Raw genomic sequence first — 12312 nt, 5'->3', positions numbered from 1 at the left:
AATGACAAGACCCGCTCGCCCTCTCTTCTTTCCCTTCACTCTCTCTCTCTCTCTTTTCAACTTTAACATTCGCTCTCGCCACTTCCAGATTCGGAGACGCGTTTCCCCGTTCGACTCAAGTCCTGTTACGGAGCTCCTCCGTTGCACCCGGCCGGCGTTTTCTCGTGCGTTCCGTCCTCCATTTTTATGCTTCTTGTCTCCGGATTCCCAAGTGTGCATGTCTGTTTTTGTTTGTGTGTGTGTGTGTGTGGGAGAGAGAGAGAGAGAGTTGGGTTTTGCAAGAAATGCTGTTTGGCGGGACGGGAAAGTTGTCCAGGGGCAGGTAGTGTGACGTGTGAGGCTCTTCTGTTCGTGCTCCGTTCGGTCGGACTAGCATCGATGACCGGGCGCTTTGAAGAGTTTTTTTTTTATACTTATTTGCCAGCACGTTCCTTTACTTGTGCTCCTTAGTTATGATTCTAAGATGATTTTGGGTGTAAACACCATGATCTGCGGATTCCCGGGCGACGGTGTCGTTGCTCGAGCCCTGTTTAGTCTAGCCGTCTGTGCCGTTCAGATTTGCTTCATTCAACTGCCCAGCGTAGGACCCCTTCTTATGGTACTAAGCTGTCGAAAACTATTAAATCGACAAGGAAAATATTTCGGCCACCTAATTTCATCTTAACACGAATGATGAATTACGTGATGCTTGACGTTTGAGGGCGAATTCCTTACAGTAGATGCAGCAATTGAATTATGGATTGCTGCACGAGTTTCGTGTTGACTTTGGCACCAATGTGGGCGAGTATACTGATTGTGCAATATACTGCCTATGCCAGGTAGTTTTGTGGAGTGCTCTCTGATGAGAGATAATGTCTCGTTTGTCTAAGGACATTGATCCGGCATTCCAAGGTGCAGGAACGAAGGGGTATCCTTACAATCAATTTACTGTTGGAAGTTCCTTATATATACTATGCAGTGTTTCTTCTTACAAGTTTATGATATTGCTGATTCGACGCATTTTGCTGGTTGATCTTATCGGTGTCACTAGTTTCATCGTTGTGATATAATTCTTCAGGGACACTGGAGTTTCCTATTCTGCAGATTTGTTTGAATCCCTCATGACCATGTTTTTCATTTGAATAGTTGGTATCATCCTTAATGGCATTATGTTCAGTGGTTTAGAGATTTGGTGCATTGAGAATCTTCGCTTAGTTCGCGTCCCAAGGGCTTCACATGGGAAATTCTATTCTGGGAGCGCATACATAGTGTTGAATGTAAGCCAGTTGCCCACTTGAGCCTACTCTTCTGCAAGTTATTTCAAAACTTTGACAACTGGAGTTTAGGATAGAATAGAGTATGGAACCTTTTCATTTCAAATTTCTGAGGAATTAAGCAGCTTTCCCTTGTATTTTGCGAACTCTTCAAGTAAAAAAAAATAATGCCCTTATTTGACTTAAGTTGTCCATATATTTACTTATTTATTTATTTATTTTAAAATGTTTTGCCCCTGGCATGTGCAACTGCAAGAAGCCAGGCATCAACATGGTTACTCATCTTCTGTGTTTGTATATCATGACATCTACATTTTGATTTCTCCACTTCATGCAAGACAGACGGTTGTGGGAAAGAGTGGCTCTCCTCAGCATAGCATTCACTACTGGCTAGGAACTGATGTTAAGGAGGTATTAATAATTTTCTTACTTGTTGGAAGTTTCAGAAATCTCACTTTTGGTGTTTTATTACAATGTGCTGATAGAAAAAATTAGGGTGCATAGAAGGAATGCTAATCACACTCAAAGGTCATGAAAGTACGATATTTTGAGTAGGCCAACTGTTTTCTTCTGCCACTTTCCAAGTGAAAGAGAAGAGATGGTGTGAATGTGAGAGGAGCTGCTCAAAACTCCAAGATCTGGTCTGTGGGCTATAACAATCTTTAGAAGTGGAGAATGATGGGAAAGTATTTGAGTTCATGCCCACCATCTCTACTATATGGCACTGTTAGGAGATACACCTGCAAACCAAAAATAGGCTTACTTTTCCATTCTCATATCCCTGTTTCATGTCATGTTTTTCCTTACAACTTTGCAGGATGATCTAGCTCTGGCATCAGATAAAGCCCTTGAATTAGATGAAGCCTTAGGGTCTTGTGCTGTGCAATATAGAGAAGTTCAAGGCCAAGAAACAGAGAAGTTTTTGTCCTTCTTCAAACCATGCATTATACCCATCGAAGGAGTGTACAAGTCAGAAACAGGAATTTCGAATGGGGAAAAGTACTGCATCAGCTTGTTTGCATGCAAGGGAGAGCATGTTGTTCATGTTAAAGAGGTAAGCTCTGCTGGAATTGGTGAACAATTACACTGTAAATTTTCATTAGCTGCGCTGGCCTAAGATTTAAGTAATTCCTGTTCATTTGATGAGAAATAAGCTATAGCAAAGCTAATAGTGGTATGTCATGAAAGAGATGTTGTCATTGGAAATGACAGCTAGACTATCCTGAGGGCCATGCAATTATCTAGCATATCACTTGATAGTATGCTCGCGATAAGGGAATAGTGGGCATGTACAGTAGAAAAAATGATCAATTTTCATTGTTGCAGGATTTTACTGCCATGTTTCATCCTGGGTACATGCAAATATTCTCTAATGTGTAGTGCACTCTAGTCTTGTATTTAAGCTTCCATTGTATACTTGTAAGTAAAGGATCTCTCTCTTGGTTGAGCAGGTTGCATTTGGTCGATCATCCTTGAATCACTATGATGTGTTCATATTGGACACTGCTTCAAAAATATTTCTTTTCAGTGGGTGCAACTCTAGCATACAGGAAAGAGCTCGAGCTCTGGAAGTTGTTCACTACATCAAGGAAAATAAGCATCATGGAAACTGTGAGGTGGCAACCATAGGTTAGATCTACTTATAATATCTCTCTCTCTCTCTCTCTCTCTGAGAATGAGCTGTGCTAGCATGAGCTGATTTAATGCTGCAGAGGATGGTAAGTTTGTTGGTGATGCTGATGTCGGCGAGTTCTGGAGTTTCTTTGGTGGCTATGCTCCTATTCCTCGAGATTCTACATCTGCATTCGAGAAGCAGGAAATTGTTCAATCTGTTAAATTGTTCAGGTGACTAGTCTAATGATTTTATTAATTTTTTGCCATTACTGATTTCTGCTGTTGCACATGTGGTTTAAATAATAGCTCAACATCTGTAACTGAGAGCAATCATATAAGAATCATCTGAAGTTACTAGCTAAGTGTGCAAACAATATCTGTTAGGCATGTAGTAATTTTGAGCTTTTAGTCTTCATGAAGAATGGGATGAATTAATTTGAACAAAATGGAGGTCGTGTGCAGGTTGTGTCATCACTACAAAATTGGTAGCATGAGCATGCTAAGAAGGAGATATCCTTATCCACACGACCATAAAATCCACTGAAAAAAAGCCTACATGTAAGGTGTTGTAATTTGAAGCTGATTGCTCTAATGGGAATGTCTTCTTTGAATTATGAGAAAGTATGAAAAGAAACATAAAGGCATACATATGTGGGCAAAAAGCTTTTTGTTGTGTCACCTTTAATAAATTGTGAGTGATTGTCTTTCTTGTCATTTTTAACTCCCTAATTGGTGCTCATGCATCCTAGTGCAGGATAATGACTCGGGGGAAACTATTTGAAGTGGCAAAGGAGCTATTGAACCGAGAATTGCTTGACAAAGATAAGTGCTATATGTTGGACTGTCATACCGAGATTTTTGTATGGATGGGCAGGTGCACCTCAATGACGGAACGGAAGTCATCGATTTCAGCTACAGAAGTTAGTCTCTAAGTCTGATCTCCCACCCTACTCTCTGGATACTATAGAAATTTGACGGGTGCAGATGAAAACCCAAAATGGACATAGGATTAAAAATATAAGACGCTTTAATTAGTTATGCATAAAACTTCCAAATAATCAGATTTCTAGATGTATCTCCCATTTGGATTAAAAAAATAAGACTCTTTAATTAGTTACACGTAAAACTTCCAGATAATCAGATTTCTAGATGTATATCCCATTAGGATTAAAAATATAAGACTCTTTAAAATTAGTTATGCTTAAAACTTCCAGATAATCAGATTTCTGGATGTATCTCCCATTCCTTCATAGCAATCTAATTCATTGCACCATTGATCAGCTGAATTATTTAATCAATTTAAAAGTAAAATTCCTTTAGCCAGCCAGTGCTGTTCTTCAGACAAAAAATGATTGCTCTTTTGATTGGGGAACTACTTAAAGATGCTTGCTCACAATTATCCCCATGTTTTTTGTACTGAGGCAACTCATCTGTGAATGCGTGTTACAGGATTTTCTCCGAAATGAGGGCAGATCAACAAGTACTCATGTGACCTTATTAACTGAAGGATTAGAAACTGCCAGGTTCAAGTCAAACTTTGTAAATTGGCCGAAGAAAGAGGAACTGAAGTTGTATGAAGAAGGTCGAGGGAAAGTAGCAGGTTAAGTACCTGATGAAAGAAATTGTCTTGCAGAAGCATTCAAGCTCTTCAAATATACCAATCTTTTATTTTAATTTATCCTGTTCAGCTATGTTCAAGCAACATGGTTATGATGTAAAGGAGCTTTTAGAAGATGACCATGAGCCACTTATAAACTGCAGAGGGACAATCAAAGTAAGTTTTGGGTCAAGAAAAGCTTGTTGATTGTGAACACAAACTTGACATGGTCCAACGTGTTTTCTTTGAATGACCTTCTCTGTTGCTATACACTTCAGGTCCTGCAGGTCAATAGTGGGGAGGCATACCTTATTCCACTTCCAGATCAGTCAAAGCTTTTCAGTGGTGATTGCTATATTGTGCAGTACACTTACCCTGGAAAAGGAAGGGATGAGAATCTTTTCTATGCTTGGTTTGGGCGTGCTAGTCAAATGGTGAGCATTTTATTGCTTAACTTTTGGTGTTAGAAACTGTCTCATCCTTTATTTGGAGTTGCCATACAATAGCTTTTGTTCTCTGTCCTTAAGTACAAATACCATGCCTTTTCTTCCTGAATTAACTGTTTCTGCTGCTTGTAGGAGGACAGAGTCGATGCTCTTTCTCATATGTATGCCATTGCTGATTCAACCAGGGGGTTTCCAACTTTGGTTAGTTTTAATTCTTCATTCTTGCATCCTTAACCTCTGTTTGGGAAGATGGGAAAATTGGGGGGAATGAAACTGGGTTAAAAAAATGGGAGAAATTGTCAAATATATGCGAGATGGACGTGGAGGGAAATGTAAAAATTAGCCAGAGATCTCTCCCACCTATCTACTTTCTTCCCCTCCTTGGTTTCCAAATGAAGAACTGATCTAAATTAAGTGCTATTGCAATTCTAAAACATATAACTACTAGAAGACTGCCTGTGCCATACATGTTTGTGATATTCTAATATGAGTAAGGTTCTATTGAGTAATTTCATCTGCGAAGACACAGCACTTAGTGGTCGTAGTCCCATAATAGAAGCCAGGCAAATAGTAGATTAATTTTTTTTACTTATGTGACACTTCTATAGCCTGTTAAGCTTGTCTCATTCTAATACTCTTCCCCATTCTTTCCATCACTAACACAATCATTATAAACCAAGATAGAAAAGGGAGCTAGCATATGTTTATTGTTCACCTAACACGGCAACCCATTATTTAATTTTTATATAAAGGTGTTTTATATACTAATCATTAAAATAGTTGGTGGTATGATGTGAAATATTAATTTAATTGGTTATGGGTAAAGCTTCACGATCAATTTGTTCCACTCTTCAGTACGCCTTGCTATAATTTTTACGCAACTTTTGATTTTTATTTGTTGAGTAGTTGGATATGCTAACATGTCCAAATTAAATACTGATTGTGAAGATAATCTCTAGAAAATAATCTAGATTAAGTAGGTTAGTATATGAAGCTGTCTTATGGAAAACAAAGTTATCATCTTGAATGTAAAATTAAAGAAAAATTCCTCACAATATCCGTGTTAAGATAATAACATTTTCCAGCAAAAGGTTATAATATTGACATTGATCTAGTATGAATACATAATCGAAAAACTATTTTACAGCAATAAGGGTGTAAATCTAAATTAGCTTCACATACAGAAAAGAGGAGCTAACTCACCCATGACATAGGTTATAGTTTCACCTATTCTCACACGGGAGGTCAAGAGAGAAGCAAATTTCATGTATTAAGATCACAGCATCCAAGAAGACAAATGCTGGAACAAAGACTTGGAAGTAGTTATCATCTCTAACTTCTAACAAATGCTGCCTTATGAACCTGTTGAATTTCTTTGATTAAAGAATGGAATACTTAGATAAGGAACTAATTAGTGTCTTATTTTCTAGTTCCCGTTTCTTCAATTTTTCTTTTGAATAACTACGAGTACCTGACCCCAGAAGAGGACTCTTTTCTAAGTTTTGCCTAACTATGGATCTTTAATGGGTGGATGTGATGATTTTTCAGTTCTTGGCACACATTCTTGCACCATTATTCGACTAGTAGTACAGGCAATATAAGAAGCACTGTGGTGGTAAACTAAAGTGCCTTCATTATATAGTTTCCTTAATGTATACGGATTTTGAGTCTTTGGTAAAGTATCACGAGTTTCACAACCCTCAGATATCGATCAATTCTTATATAGTTCTTTGAGGTCATGTAGTCACCTCTAACTTGCTTTTATGTGACAGGCTCAGGTTTATCAGGATAACGAGCCGGAACAATTTTTCTCGGTTTTCCAAACATTAATTGTTTTCAAGGTCAGAACACCTCTGCCTTCTATATTTTAGATTGTATAATGCATTCTTTGGGGTTGGTTTTCTGAATAAGCCATCTTTGTCAGTTTTTGTTATTTACCTGTTGGCTTTTCACTAGGGAGGTAAAAGTTCAAGGTATAAGAAGCTAATAGCTGAAACAGGCATGCCTGATGAAACTTTTGATGAGACAAAGACAGCACTGTTCCGTGTCCAAGGAAAGAATTCAAATAACATGCAAGCCATCCAAGTCGATCAGGTAAATTTAAGCTTTTGAAGTTTTCCGAGGGCGTCAAAGGCCAGTCTCCTGTAATTCATGCCTTTCTTGTTCTTTCGAAAAATATATATCGAATAACATGCAATCCATCCAAGTTGATCAGGTAAATTTCAGGTAAATTTAAACTTTTGAAGTTTTCTGATGGTGTCAGAGATCAGTTCCTGTAATCTATGCCTGTAGTGTGATGAGGGTTATGCCCTTTCTTCAAATGTGTTTGTGTGTGTGTATTTCAGTCTTCCTTGCAAACAAACTTGTAGCGAAAAAGGGGTAAATGTAAGTATATGATGCTCATTTAAACAGCAGGTTCTCTAACATTCCGCTTACATGTCCAAAGCATGAGTTTGTGCCTGCTGCATCCTGTTAATATATCAATTACCTACCATTTCTAAGATTTTACTGCTTCTTCTTCTTCTTCTTTTCAGTTTTTGTGACTTGGCTCTGTAAAAGCAGCAGTTATGTGAAAATAATGTTGTACTACTGACCTAATACTGTGCAATGATTTTGGCTCTCTTTTTTCCTTTTGGTTTCATCTTTGAATATACCTTCTGAATTAAACATACAAAAAGAAAAAATGATCTTGCTCATGAATGTGAACTGCAAGGGAATTGTGGTTTTCTTTAAGATCTGTATATGTACCGTATCCAGACTCATGGCCCTCATATTGATCATTAGTTACTTTTTTTTTTTTTTAATTTAGTACATGGAGCTGCATTCGATCTTGTTTTTTGAGTGTTACTTATTGATGACATGTGCCTTAGCAGGTTTCAAGCTCCCTCAATTCATCTTATTGTTACATCCTCCAGACTGGATTATCAGTCTTCGCTTGGATTGGAAATTTATCTTCAACTGAAGATCATGAACTCCTAGACCGAATGATTGAAATCATAAATGTAGGCAGATGTTCTTTCCTTATTCTCTGATGCTTAAATAATGCTAGTTAGGACATGCTCTCTTCCATTTATACTGCTTCCATTTGCAGCCCACATGGCAACCTGTGTCTATAAGGGAAGGAAGTGAACCTGACATATTTTGGCAAGCATTAGGGGGAAAGACTGAATATCCAAAGGAAAAAAAGGTGAAGCAGTACATAGAAGGTCCACACTTGTTTGCAGTGACTCTTATTGAGGGTAGGCAGCGCATTGTTCTCTCATTTCTTGTAAAGATAAAGTAGAAAGATATTCAGATGATTATCCTGGCAATGGCTGTCATCTCTAATTGCATTCATGGTTCTGGGCTGCTTGGACGCAAAATCTCCTTGCAGGTGATATCAAGGTATGCAAGCTGTACGTCTCCGAAAATGCATATAGTTCAATGAGCCATTCCCTTCTTAGATCATATATTGTGCACATGAAACCTCGTTAAAGAAAAGGAAGAAAGTTAAATAAAATTGTTTTGCAGATTACATTTGAGACTTTAGTCCTTAGGCCTTTGGGTAATCATCTCTAGTACCTATCTGAACACAAATTGAATAATTATTACAACCACAATTTGTCAGTTTACGAGTTTCATGGTGACCTAAGGGAATAATGCAACTAGGCCTCCGAACTCATCTAGCTTCAAAAACTGTCAGAATCAGATATTAATATCTATTTGAAAATGACTTAAAAGGTGCAGCTGACAGCTCTATTGTGGGAACCAAATAACTGAAGCTTAAACTTGAACAAGTTGTTTTTATCTGATTAGTGTAATATTCTTAAACATGTTTGACATGGTAATTAGAGATCTTTACATTTTAGAAGCTAGACACCCTTACCACATGGCTTTTGAGTTGGATTGGCATATTTTGGAGTACATTATTCGATGGTATTTTTCCTATACTCTTTCAGAGTTTAAAGGATATTTCGGGTTCTTTTTGGCCAGTGGATGCTAAGTGAATATACAAATACCAAATAAGTATTTCATTTGTAGTTATGACTTATTATCAGAACAAGGAATGAAAAATATTAAGAATTGCTGCTACATATTTAGTCAAGAAAATCACATAGGTGGCAATTTCTCCTGAAGGTCAGAGCATTTTAGGTTGCCCTAGGAAATTCTTCGTGAGCCAATGGATGCCAAAATGATATGGTGATTTTTATTCTAGTTAAACATTAATGTTAATCTTTGCAGAAAGATAGAATTGCTCATCTTGATACACAAAATTCTTTTAACTTTGTGAATAACCTTCAATTTTCGTTTTCTACTTCAGCTAAAAGAAATATACAACTTCACACAAGGTGATTTGACCACTGAAGATGTTCTCATATTGGACTGCCAAAGTGAACTTTATGTTTGGATTGGGCGCCTGTCTAGTGTTACATCAAAAGAAGCCCATATTCTTGGCCAGGTTAGCTGCTTCGTAGTTTTTTGAATCGGATAATCTCAAATGTAACGATCTAGTTGTAATGTGTTAGGCCCATGCTGACCATGGTGCATTCTGCCAACTAATTGCATGTATAGCATTCATACATGGATTCATTATGTTGAGAACCTGCTGCGCAATTCAGCCAAGATGTAACTGGCTGTGACAGTGCTTTTGGATTGTGCAATTCATATCTTGCTTTTGTGCTTCTATCACATTGGAAGGACTGCAAGATTATGGCTTGTTTTCTATAGTAATGGCATATTGCATGTTCTGGTTCTTTTCATCACCATCCTTTCACTTGGAAATGGCAGAAATTTCTTGAGATGGACATTCTGTGCGAAGGACTTCCTCAGGAGACTCCAATGTACATGGTTGTTGAAGGGCAGGAGCCTCCATTTTTCACTCGCCACTTCTCATGGGATCCATCACAAGCAATTGTTGGTGATTTTGTCATATTAGAAAAGCTAACTTGTTCATCATCAAGATGTTCATAGTTGTTTTCCAGCTTTTAACTAATGTCTTCCACAGATGCATGGCAACTCATTTGAGCGGAAACTTTCTCTGCTCAAGGGTGGATCACAACAGTCAGAAGTACGTCTGTTACGAGACCTGTTGCAACTTATGTGGCCTGTAACTTTTTCTATGCTTAAATTTGTTCTTTCTCAGGAGCAGGGACTAAATACAAGAATAACAAAATGGATGTTCTTAAAGTTGGGATTACTTGCTCTTAATTAGTTAATATAGCTAGGGATATTCATTCAGCTGAAGGAAATCACTGAAGCTTCTACTCTTGACAAAGAATGGTTTACAAATTCTGGGCCAATATTTGCAGTTGAGAGTTTCATTTCCATTGATCTTTCTACATTGTATAGGTATCTGTCAGAAATTCATGGCCAGCTGGCTCCAGAGGGGGCACCCCAGAAGGTTCTAGAAGAAATTCAATCAGTTCTAATGGGCGGGCGAAAAGTGCATCGCCTATCCCCAATGTCTTAGGTGTTATAAGTTGCACTTCAGAAAACCAGCTTCCTTACAGCCCTAGTCCAGCTGAGGTTAAGCTGTTTGCGGGATCTTCTCCTCAGAATGGAAGTTCTGGTACTGAGAAGCTTTGGCACCCTCTGCATCATGAAGTTAGCAGTAGCCATACTTTTTGAAGTACATGATAGCGCATCAATTGTGAAATAGTCCAATAAAGGATCCTTGATGTGCGCTTTTACTAAGGATCAATAGATACGCACTAACCTGCTCATGACCTGCCATGAGTTTAGATGGATCCCTCTTAATGGTTTTTGACCTATTAACTTCCCCCAGAAGTGAAAACTTACGGCCCTTTAATTACTTTATCTGGTAATCTTTATCCAATTGATCTCTTCATGGTGAATTTAAATTGCACTCTTGCAATATTTAAAGTTGGGCAGGATTTATTTCTTCTTTTTCTGTATATTCATTAGTTAGACTTAGAATCTAATGGTCTTTGTCCCTTTGTTTTTCTAAGTTTCGATAACCTTATCCACATGTCTGGGCAGATGATTCATCGGCATTTGCTAGTTCTCCTGTATTACAACCAATGGCGCCTCCTGACAATGTTAGGGTCGATCAGGTTGAAGGAAGTGATGCTTCCGACAATTTGTCAATATACCCATATGAACGACTTAAAGTGAGATCAGTTGACCCAGTTACAGGCATTGATATCACAAGAAGAGAGGTATAGTCTGCCCTACTCAATGGCACTAAAAGACTGTCAATCCATTCACCTATATCCTACTTTCTTTTTCTTGACCAAGCTATTAGATACAGAAGTTTTCTTCTCCTCATTTTATTTTTTTTAGGCTGGAGCTATCAGTAAAAGTATTGGTCTTTGAGGCATTCACTCGGATGCTCTCTATTGAATATGACTATTGTGATTTACTGTCTGTATGATCTGAAACGTGACAATATTCTATCAGGAGCAGTTAATCGTGTCTCTGCTATTCTTAGTCTCATGGTTTGACATGCCGGAATATCATTTTGCTATAACTTACGAATCAAGCTAGTCTGAGAACTGAAGCATGATTGTCTTTCTGGTGATTTTCAGGCATATTTATCTGAGGAAGAGTTTCGAGAGATATTTGGAATCACGAAAACAGCTTTCTATCAGCTTCCAAAGTGGAGACAAAATAAGCTAAAGATGTCTCTCCATCTGTTTTAGACAGCAAACATTAGATGTGCCCTTTGTAGGGTCTTCTACTGCTGAAGACACACCGGAGTATATTTCTGATAGGAGTGATGGGGGCTGGTTACGGATTATTGTATCAAATGGTTTACTTACTTGAGTCTGGAATTAAGCTTGAGGATTAATGTCAACGCTTAATGGTTCATACGTCATTGGATATTGGATGGAAGAGCCTCTCACTTACTGTTCGGCGAGACATCGGAATGTACCTTTCTTTTTGCTGTACATTAGAAGATTATATATAATCTGAGATGCTATTTTGTTTTGCCCACAGAAAGTTGTCAGCTTTGCCTGATTAGATGGATTAAGAGATAGAAATATGGACTGTGAACGATGTTGGTCCTGATCGGTCTAGTGTTTACTCTTAATAATCTTTAGTCTGCCTAGGTAAGCCCTCCTTGGGATGGTAAATCATTTTAAGATTATAACGTACAGTACGATGTGCTGAATTCATCGGTCTCGACTCAACAACCCTGTTCATTTCTTGGGACATAATTGGAGGGATTGTGAGCGGTGATCTTGACCTTTCGATTTTAGGTTCCGGTTCAGAGATGATAATGCTGAGAGCATCTGAAAGGCACTGATAACATACAAGAAATCCCGAGTTGCAAACTTCGGGGCAAGTCCTGATTAATTTGTCCTGCATGCATCTCGGCATCTTTGACATAATATTAGATGTGGGAATTCACGAAAGCCCACTATTGAACTCGTATGTCATAAAAAAAGTGATCAGGACA

The 12312-nt window shown here is 38.1% G+C and overlaps 1 protein-coding gene across 1 annotated transcript; it reads left to right on the top strand.

Annotated features, from left to right (window-relative positions):
* The first annotated feature begins 17 nt into the window (after window positions 1-17).
* Window positions 18-11722, top strand: LOC104432653 (villin-1). Its single transcript, XM_010045136.3, has 23 exons — window positions 18-164; window positions 819-907; window positions 1157-1256; window positions 1596-1664; window positions 2071-2307; window positions 2705-2882; window positions 2966-3098; window positions 3622-3787; window positions 4317-4467; window positions 4556-4641; window positions 4743-4898; window positions 5043-5111; window positions 6683-6751; window positions 6867-7004; window positions 7784-7912; window positions 8002-8149; window positions 8284-8294; window positions 9211-9348; window positions 9678-9803; window positions 9895-9957; window positions 10239-10458; window positions 10890-11068; window positions 11438-11722. The coding sequence occupies exons 2-23, from the start codon at window positions 852-854 to the stop codon at window positions 11549-11551; spliced, it is 2736 nt and encodes a 911-aa protein (XP_010043438.3). The 5' UTR covers window positions 18-164; window positions 819-851; the 3' UTR covers window positions 11552-11722.
* The last annotated feature ends 590 nt before the right edge of the window (window positions 11723-12312 follow it).

Source organism: Eucalyptus grandis, chromosome 2, assembly GCF_016545825.1.
Source record: "Eucalyptus grandis isolate ANBG69807.140 chromosome 2, ASM1654582v1, whole genome shotgun sequence".
In the NCBI taxonomy this organism is placed as follows: domain Eukaryota; kingdom Viridiplantae; phylum Streptophyta; class Magnoliopsida; order Myrtales; family Myrtaceae; genus Eucalyptus; species Eucalyptus grandis.
The sequence above is the reverse complement of the archived record's forward strand: the minus strand, read 5'-3'. Positions and strand labels throughout refer to the sequence as shown.